Source organism: Sinocyclocheilus anshuiensis, unplaced genomic scaffold (assembly GCF_001515605.1).
Source record: "Sinocyclocheilus anshuiensis isolate Anshui unplaced genomic scaffold, SAMN03320099.WGS_v1.1 scaffold1139, whole genome shotgun sequence".
Classification (NCBI taxonomy): domain Eukaryota; kingdom Metazoa; phylum Chordata; class Actinopteri; order Cypriniformes; family Cyprinidae; genus Sinocyclocheilus; species Sinocyclocheilus anshuiensis.
Genome location: NW_015547684.1, coordinates 155,157 through 166,089, shown reverse-complemented (window position 1 = coordinate 166,089; position 10,933 = coordinate 155,157). Strand labels below are relative to the sequence as shown.

General features: G+C 31.2%; 1 protein-coding gene across 1 annotated transcript in view; it reads right to left on the bottom strand.

Moving 5' to 3' along the window:
• Positions 1 to 2,442: 2,442 nt before the first annotated feature.
• LOC107703182 (stimulated by retinoic acid gene 6 protein homolog) overlaps positions 2,443 to 10,933 on the bottom strand; it is a 35,266-nt gene continuing 26,775 nt past the window's right edge. The window contains exons 12-17 of the mRNA XM_016505741.1: positions 9,708 to 9,783; positions 6,995 to 7,128; positions 5,794 to 5,911; positions 5,515 to 5,616; positions 3,173 to 3,336; positions 2,443 to 2,723 (exon numbers count right to left, since the gene is read on the bottom strand). Of these exons, the coding sequence (XP_016361227.1) occupies positions 2,443 to 2,723; positions 3,173 to 3,336; positions 5,515 to 5,616; positions 5,794 to 5,911; positions 6,995 to 7,128; positions 9,708 to 9,783 (875 nt within the window). The remainder of the gene's footprint in view (positions 2,724 to 3,172; positions 3,337 to 5,514; positions 5,617 to 5,793; positions 5,912 to 6,994; positions 7,129 to 9,707; positions 9,784 to 10,933) is intronic.

Here is a 10,933-nt window from a genome sequence, read left to right as displayed (position 1 = left end):
ATGCCTCGGGGGTGAGTAAAACGCAGCCTAATTTTCATTTTTGGGTGAACTAACCCTTTAATGCAAATAAATATCGTCCACATAAAAGAGCACTACAGTACAGTATCACAGTTCGAACATATCGCAATGTGCAATTACCATATGGAGAGTGTAAAAACTATGAGTCACACACATATGAAACAGTCAATTATTACAGAGCTCAGTCTGTGTAACCTAGCAGTTTTAACAATTTTCTTCAGATAATAATTAATATTGTATGCAAATACAAACATGCAAATCAGATTCCTCCAGTTTTTGAATGCAACAAGCATCAGTACATCTGTAGGTGTAAAATCAACAAAAGAGAGGGCTATTTAATGTTGAATGTACACCATCTGCCTATCATCCTGTAAAACCCATCAAATGCTGGCAGATCGGACTTTGACTTGAGACAAAATCTCTAATTTCATCTCCGCTCCACTATATGAAAAGAGATGAGCAATGCAAACTGTGAATGCACAGAGGATGTTCACACTATGGACTCTGCCGTGTCTCTCTCACAGGTCTGATTGAGCAGCAGCAGGGCCGCGGTGAGTTATTGCACATCGGGGCCCAATTTATTCTGACAAATGTAATGATTGCGGGAACGCTCGCCTGCTGCGTGCAGGGCAACATGATGAATCAATTATTCCAAAAACAAGGCCAACCAACCATCTGTGCATATAGACATGAATCACTCAAGAGAAATCAAACACAGATCAATATGAATCTTGGTTAGATTTGACACAGATGATCTAACATTATTTCGCTCTGCTTTCTGTTTTGAAATGCATTAAAAGTATATGAAATTCATCTGTTCCCTTTAAACTCTACTGTGTACTGGGAGTTCAATCTATTTGCAGTCTGCAATATAGTGTAGTATACATAAAGTAGGCCTATATAATTGCTATTTTTTATATACACTGCCGTTCAAAAGTTTGAGGTCAGTAAGATTTTTAATGGTTTTTAATGGAGTCTCTGATGCTCCCCCCAGTAATATTGTAAAATATTATTTGAATTTCTAATATTGGTTTTATGTTTTAATATACTTTAAAATGTAATTTATTTCTGTGACACAGTGCTGAATTTTCAGCATCATTACTCAAGTCTTCAGTGTCACATGATCCTTCAGAAATCATTCTAATATCCTGATTTATTATCAGTGCTGAAACAGTTGTGCTGCTTAATATTTTTTTGGAACCTGCGATACTTTTTTCAGGATTCTTTGATGAATAAAAAGTTAAAAAGAAGAGCATTTATTTAAAATAGAAATATGTTCTAACAATATAAGTCTTTACTATCACCTTTTATCCATTTAACACATCCTTGCTAAATAAAAGCAAGTGCTGTGAGTTTAGCGCGCGTTTGGAATCGCAACGGCCACCAGTTAGGCTTTATTTTCACGGCACATGATTACAGCATTTCACTAGACTTGCATTTTTGTAAGCCTGTTTTCATTGAAGCTGGAGTTTTCCGTCAAAATAAAAGCTCAAAAGTGCAGTATGAATAGCTGACAGCTAGCGGTTTTAAATGGGTAATGTTACTGCAGTCCAAATTCAAAATATCTTTCAAGTGTAGAAATTAGGAAAGAAGTATTGTAATTTCCCTACTGTAGTGTAAAACAAAAATAATATACCTATGAAATATTCATTTTCATTTATTTTACAGTGTAATTGTTTTACGATATATGGCTACTACTGACATTGTTGTTGTTGTTATAATTATTATTATTATATTCTAAATGTGTTTGGCTTCCTAAAACACCAGTGTGAATGTAATTTAGACTGAGACAGTATACCACGAATAAAAAGAGTCCCCTTTAAAGTTCAGGTAGAAGTCAATTCACTGACTTTTTTCTGACTTAAGTTTTCTTAGTTAAGAACATGGGTTGGAGCTCTTAATTTGGAACTCTCAAAGTGCATTAGATAGAATCATTTAACTTTAAAATGTACAAAATGTTAATTTTTTCCCAATTCATTCGTCTTTTTTCTTTTTAAATATCGCAATAAATATCATATCGTGGACTTCATATCGCAATAATATTGTATTGTGAGATTTTGATATCGTTACATCCCTAATATTAAGCAATTATATCAATTATATAAAATATATAATAATAATATTGATTTTTGATATAAAGCAATTATTATTCAATTATTATATTATTCAATTATTTTTTTAACTACAATTTTTATAATTGTTTTTATGAATTATTTTAATAATTATTGTGCCTGAAATGTCAGTTAATATTTTTTAATAACAACAAACCTTCGAAAACATCCTCCTATCTATTTGAAATGAGCTCGGTGCATCTTTATTTTCACAGAAGGAAACTGGCCTGAAATGTACGGTTTCCACACACTCTCTGATAAATCTCACTGGACAAACTGAATGAGCGCAGCTTTAAAACACTAAACCGCATCCTCAGTCAAGCAGCTCTGAATTAGTTCTGAAGACTAAAAGCTTTGAGTTTGAGTCCAGACTCTGGAACAGGTTGCTCTCCAGTGAATTAAATATAATCATACTGTTGTCATGAACTGAAGTAATAAAGAAATAAAAGCTCAGACCTTCTTCAGCATCTCTCATCCTCTGTGCGGACACACTGTCCTGGCCTGAGGTTTGCAGCAGCAGCCCGCAGAAGGCCTTAATCACGGGGTGAGACTGGCTCACCTCAATCTTCAAGTAATGAGCGTAGCAGCGGTATCCTGCAGAGAGAAGCGCAAACACAGAGGAGACAATCTACATACAAATGACAATCACATCCAACATCTGACACGACAGAGGGGAAGCACTTTTATCAGACACATCAGTATATAACAGACGTACAGTCACATTTGATATTTCGATTTGTAGAACTAAAAGTCTGGCCTAAATCTGAATGGATGAGTCTTGTTTGATACCACTGATATGATATGATATGATATGATATGATATGATATAATATAATATAATATAATATAATAATATTAAAAAAGTGAATAAAATATAAACTAGATATTTTATATAATTAAAATATTTTTTAATATAAAAATATTTAGTCAAATATAAGAACAAATATTAAAAACTGATGATATACATTACAGGTACTATAAATGAGTGCACTCATTTTGAGCAGGGAGTCTGAATGTAAATGTGTCGCTCTGTAAAGCAGTACCTGGGTCAAACGGCTCAACATTGCGGTTGAGAAGGCTGATATCCAAGCGTCCTAAGTGGACTATGTTGAAAAGGGCAGTGGTGACTATCCTCCAAATGCCCACTATAACACCAACCATGACATTAACTAGGAACAGCATGTAGCTGAGAAGAAACAGACTTCCTCTGTGGAGAGAAAAAAAAAAAGACCCAACCTCTGGAAACAGTTTGATTCTTCATACAGGCTTAAGGATGTATATATACACTGGGTTACACTTTATTTTAAGGTGTCCTTGTTACAGTGTAATTCTACATTTAAGTACTGAGTAATATGAATTAACTACATGTACTTACTATATGGTTAGGGTTAGGTTAAGGGTTTGGCGTAGGGTTACTTGCATGTAATTATGCAGAATTTATTGTTATTATAGTAGTAAGTATATGTAACGTGTAACAAGGACACCTTAAAATAAAGTGTTACCATACAGTGCATTACTAAAATAAAACAGTAGATACTCATTTATGTATAAATAATACTACACACAATAAACATAACTGGTAAACACAATAAATTAATAAACTATGATATAATATATAATAATATACATAAAATGTTATATTATTTAACAACAACAACAACAAAAATAATGAATGAAATATTAAACACAAAATAATTAATTAGGAAATAAATATTTACATATATAATATAAATGTATTTATTTATTTAAATATTAAAAACAACACAAAATCAACCCTATTAACTTTCTTAATAATTGTTCCTGGTCATATTTAATCAAAATAAAATACCTTTCCCATCTATGGTGGATTTTTATTGTCTGATGATGTAAGTGTAAATAATTTAAGTATAAATAATAATACTATATTTTTTTAATAAATAAAAAAGATAATAGAAATGGCAAAAATGACGCCAATAGTTATTAAATAAAAATACATATACAATATCATATTTATTTATTTATTTATCTATTTAAAACAGTGCGAAATTCACCCTATTCACTTTTCTTAATAAATATGATTTTATATAATAACATTTAATTTGATTTAATTATATATTTAATCTTGATATATTTACAATAATTTATATAATATTTAATTTGATAGACGGACGGACGGACGGACGGACGGACGGACGGACGGACAGACAGACAGACAGACAGACATATAGACAGACGGACAGACGGACAGATGGACAGACAGACAGACAGATAGATAGACAGACATATAGACAGACGGACAGACAGACAGACAGACAGACATATAGACAGACATATAGACAGACATATAGACAGACAGACAGACAGATAGACAGACAGATAGATAGACGGACAGACGGACAGACGGACAGACGGACAGACAGACAGACAGAGAGACAGACAGACAGAGAGATAGACAGACATATAGACAGATAGACAGACATATAGACAGATGGACAGACAGAGAGATAGACAGACATATAGACAGATAGACAGACATATAGACAAACGGACAGACAGACAGATAGACAGACAGACGGACGGACGGACGGACGGACAGACAGACAGATAGATAGACAGACAGACAGACAGATAGATAGATAGATAGACAGACAGACAGACAGATAGATAGATAGATAGACAGACAGACAGACAGATAGATAGATAGATAGACAGACAGACAGACAGATAGATAGATAGATAGACAGACAGACAGACAGATAGATAGATAGATAGACAGACATATAGACAGATAGACAGACAGACAGATAGACAGACAGACGGACGAACGGACAGATACACAGACATATAGACAGCTGGACAGACAGAGAGATAGACAGACATATAGACAGATAGACAGACATATAGACAGATGGACAGACAGAGAGATAGACAGACATATAGACAGATAGACAGACATATAGACAGACGGACAGACAGACAGATAGACAGATGGACAGACAGAGAGATAGACAGATATATAGACAGATGGACAGACAGAGAGATAGACAGACATAGATAGATGGATAGATATATGGATAGATGGAACGGCAGACAGACAGACAGACAGACAGATAGACAGACAGACAGACAGACAGATAGATAGATAGATAGAAAAATAGAAAATGTAATTGTAAAAATGTTATTAACAACAACGGTGTTGCAAAAATAAAATGGTTTACCGTTTAATATCTGAAAAGTCTGTTAATATGAAATTCTTAAGAACTGCTTCATAAGTTTCATAACAATGTACAGAAAGAAGACAGGTGTTTATTGTTGGCCAATATTTCATGGCCTATTCCAGATGGTGAATGTACACCAACATTAAAAGCAACAGCCAGTGAGAGGTAATATTATGTATAACTGGCACCTGTTGTTCAGATCTCTTGTTCCTGCATCCTTCTTAACGAACAAAAACCTGGAGGTCAGATGCTGGATCAGCACAGCCAGGAACAGCATCAGCCAGAAGGGCCTTCAGAAGAGAACATGAGAGTGAGAAGCATCTTAAGAGGCACTTCTCTAAATGCTGGGCTTCATGGCTCATGAGGAGAGATGACTGATAGGAGGCTTTAGCTGAGATTCGGGGTCACGGGGTCACGACCCTGCAGCCATGCTCATCATCTAAAGTGAGGAGAGCCAAGCCACTCACCACATGCTGCCGATAATGTGGAACAGCATGAGATTGGTGCCATACAGGATGGGGATGATGACGAGGAAGACAGCGAACAGAATGCAGATGAAGAACACCAGAGTCTGGATCACCATGCCTGGACACAGACACAATCACACACGCAGGAGTAATCAAATATGCTAATAGTCACGTTTACACTTGAGAAAAACTCTAAATAATATTATATTATTCCATATTATTTAATTGTTATAAATAAAAACAATAAATGACATAATGAAATAAAAAAAAAATTAAATCAAACAATTAACAAAAATAAATATATTTAAATATAATATAAATTATTTATTTATTTAAATATAAAAAGCACCCTGTAAATATTATATTTTTTAAATAGAAAAAAATCAAATAAAACATAAAAAAATGAATATTCATAGAAATAGAAATAGAAAAAATTAATGAAAACAACAATATAATATAATATAATAAACTGTAATATAATAATAATGATATGATGGTATTATTATATGTTTTTTAAATCTAAATATAATAACTTTCTCTATTTTTGATGGATTTTTATTGTCTGTTGATGTACTAACTGTAAATTATAATAATACATTTTAATATATTTTATAATATATTTAAACAATATCATTATAATACAATAATATATTTTTAATATATAAATAAAAATAACTGAACAACAAAATAATTAATAAACAAATAAATATTTCAATAAATATAAAAAAATAAATAATTAAATAAATATAAATACATATTTATTTTATTATTTTTTTTAAAAACAGAACAAACTCCATCCTATTTACTTTTTTAATAAATGTCTTGGATTTTTTTTTTCCATAAATGCACATTATTCTAAAGATATATATTTTTTTATCACAACAATAATCTCCATCTATGATGGATTTCTATTGCGCACTAATGTATTAATCCATGTATGGAGGGAAAATTCCATAAGAAAAAAATCCAGAATGATCCAGAAATGTGCTCCGCTACATTTAATTAAAAAATAGCTAATTAATTGTTTTAAAAAATTGTTTGTCAGTTCAAATTTTGTTTGTTCCAGTACACAAATTCAGGCTTCATTTAGCAGGTAAAAACGTTTCAGATTGTCTTTCTCACACGTTTACACTACAATGCAAAGGGTCCTGCCGTGAGAATGAGGGGCTTCTCGAACAGAAGAGAAGAAGCGTGCTCTCACCGAGACAGATGAAGGAGGCCTGATAGCTGGTGAAGCCCATCCAGCAGACCAGCGCGGGCCGGGACGGTCGGATGCTCCTGTGGCAGTTATACACATTAAAGACATCTCCTCTGTACAGTCCCTTCAGATTAGACCTGAGTGAACACAGACACAGCCTTCAGTGCGCTAACACACACACACACACACACACACACACACACACACACACACACACACAGCGTCTGCGGAAATACAGGTAATGAGGGCGTCTCTTTATGAAGAAGAAACTGAGATGAAATTGCAGGTCACAGAGTCAAACTGCCATTAATGACATTTAAAAACTCAATTTGAAAAGTAATTATTTTTAATATGCAATTCCTGACTGTAATTACCTCGTTCTCATTTTTCCTGTTTCATCTCCAGCTAGTCAGTTATGATAAAAGTTATTAGTAATGCATTCACATTTGTGCATGAAGTCAGGAGACACGGTAGTTATGACCAATAAAAAGGATGAAATATGTCAGCAAATCTTAGGGAAAACTCGGGGAAGTTACTGACGTATTGGAGTTATCCATATTTTGATTTTAAAGTTTTAATTTTATTATGTGTTTTTGTCCTTTTTAAATGTCTATATAGGTCTTAAATAATTTTTATTTCAGTTTTAGTTTTACAGTGGCGTGAAAAGTTTTTTGCCCCCTTCCTTTTTTTTTACGTATTTGTCACACTTAAAAATGCTTGATTGCAGTTGTTGCTGTAAAGGGTGGCACAACCAGTTATTAGATTTAGGGGGCAATTACTTTTTCACGTAGTGCCAGGCAGGTTTGGACAGCTTTTTTCCCTTAATAAATGAAATCATCATTTCAAAACTGCATTTTGTATTTACTCGGGTTATCTTTGTGTAATATTAAAATTTGATTGATGATCTGAATCCTTTAAGTGTGACAAATATGCAAAAAACAAACAAACAAAAAAACCTTTTCATGGCACTGTAGTTATTTGAGTACTTCAAGTTAAACTAAAAGAAAAAATTAATGATTAAATATTTATATATATTTTTAAATAATTCCTTTTATTTCAGTTAACTTTTACATTTTATTTCAAGTGACGATTTATTTTTTTACTGGTTTTAGTTCTAGTGTAACAATAATAACTCCAGAAGTGAAAAAAATAAAATAAAATAAATACATTATAAATAATAAATTGTAAATAAACAAATGCATACATTTTAATTACAATATAAAAAAATAAATAAAAAATTACAGTTACAGCACAATTGCTTAATTTTTTTTGCTAAATACTAAAAAATATAAAATACATTTTTTAAATACTTTTTTATTTTTGTTATTAATTTTATATTAATATTCAGCACTCTGTATCAATAAAAATGTGTTGTTGAATTTAAAAAGTTGGAATTAAGCAGTTTTATTATTTTATTAAATAATAAACAAAATATAAAGTTAACACTTTACAATAAGATTCCATTTGTTAACATTAGTTAACTACAGTAGTTAACAAACAAACAATGAAAAATATATCTAAAACATTTATTAATCTTAGTGTTGATTCCAACATTTACTAATATATTATTAAAATCAAAGTTGCATCTATTAAGTTAGCAGCGCCAACATGAACTAACAATGAACAGCTGTATTTTTTATTAACTAGCATTAACAAAGATGAATAAATACTGTAACAAATGTATTGCTTATTCTTAGTTAATGTAAGTTAATGCATTAAATAGTTAACAACAGGAACCTTATTTTGAAGTGTTACCAATATAAAAATATAAACAATATAAAATAAATAATTTAGTGATCTATGTTGTGCTGTAAATCAATTAGCAATCAGAAACTCTATTCTGACATTAGAAAATTCTGTAATCTTTTCTATCTATTTTTTTTTTTAACCTAAATATACCTCGCAAACCTACTCCGCATAATAACCTGGGATAGTAACAAGTATCTTAACATCTAAAACTAGTGCTGTCAAACGATTAATCGCATCCAAAATAAAAGTTTTTGTTTACATAATATATGTGTGTGTACTGTGTATATTTATTATGCATATATAAATACAAACACATGCATGCATATATTTAAGAAAAATATGTTATGTTTATATATTAAATATTTGTATATATAATATAAAATATAAGAATATAAATATATAAATGTATATACATGTAAATATTTTTAAAATATCTACTGTATGTGTGTGTATTTATTCTAATGTTATAAATATTTTTAGCACATTTTCAAAAAGTGTTCTTATGAATATACTTTAAAAGTATATACTTGCATCTGAACTGGATGTAATGTTTTCAGACACATAATTGAGTCATTTACAATGTAATGAAAAGGTATTATAGTTTAAATTTATATTAAATTAGTTGAAGGTTAAAGTAATTTTTTGACCCATTTAAGTGCATCTTTCTATGTAATTTCAAAAATATTTATTTGTGACCTTGGACCACAAAACCAGTCATAAGGGTACATTTTTGTACATTTATATATACATAATAAATATACACAGTACACACACATATATTATACACGTTCATATATTATGTAAACAAAAACTTTTATTTCGGATGCGATTAATCGCGATTAATCGTTTGACAGCACTATCTAAAACGCATGTGACATCTGCGTATGGGTAGTCATGTGACAGTAGTGTAGCAGCTGAAGAGCAGTTTTAGTTTTATCCGGACTGAATGTGTGTTTGTTAGTGTCACCTGTGCAGGACCATGGACCTCATGAGCATGAGCAGGTTGAGCAGACAGGACAGGGTCACCGCTGACAGATAGCAAACTGAAACAAAAACAAGCAAATGAGCCACAAACACACTCTCACAGCCTCGGCACTTTTTCCCACTCACTGATTGGAAAACGAGCTTTGCGGACTACTTCATTATTCATCTGCTGATTTACATGAGTATTTAAAGCTGAGAGAAAGTGGATGTGTGTGTGATGCATGCAAACCTCCTGCAGTCTGGATCAATGCAAGCTCACATTTGCATGGCTGTGCTGGCATACATTAGCTTATCAGAGATCATCATTAAAGCTGCACTGGCCAACTGCACCGATCCAAATGACTTTCTCACTGTAATTGCTTCATATCGAAATGGTTTAAGCGTTGTTTATGTGAATACCACCTTGAAGAAAGATTTCAAAAGCTAATCTCTAGGCCTCTAGGGCTTAAAAAGTATTTAAATGAATCTGTTTGTCTTATAATCTGTTTGAATAATAAGTAGTGCTGTCAAACGATTAATCGCGATTAATCGCATCCAAAATAAAAGTTTTTGTTTACATAATATATATCTGTGTACTGTGTATATTTATTATGTATATATAAATACACACACATACAAGTATATATTTAAGAAAAATATGATATGTTTATATATTAAATATATATAAATTTATCTGTAATATAAATATAAATATAAATATTTTAAATATATATACTGTATGTGTGTGTATTTATATATACATAATAAATATGATGCGATTAATCGCGATTAATCGTTTGACAGCACTAAAAATAAGACAAAACATTGAATAAATGCACGCACAAAAATAACATTTTCAATATATTTCTATTTTGTAAATATAGAAATATATATTGAATATATTGTATATTTTTAGATTCTAATGTTACAAATATTTTTAGCACATTTTCAAAAAGTGTTCTTATGAATATACTTTAAAAGTATATACTTGCATCTGAACTGGATGTAATGTTTTCAGACACATAATTGAGTCATTTACAATGTAATGAAAAGGTATTATAGTTTAAATTTATATTAAATTAGTTGAAGGTTAAAGTAATTTTTTGACCCATTTAAGTGCATCTTTCTATGTAATTTCAAAAATATTTATTTGTGACCTTGGACCACAAAACCAGTCATAAGGGTACATTTTTGTACATTTATATATACATAATAAATATACACAGTACA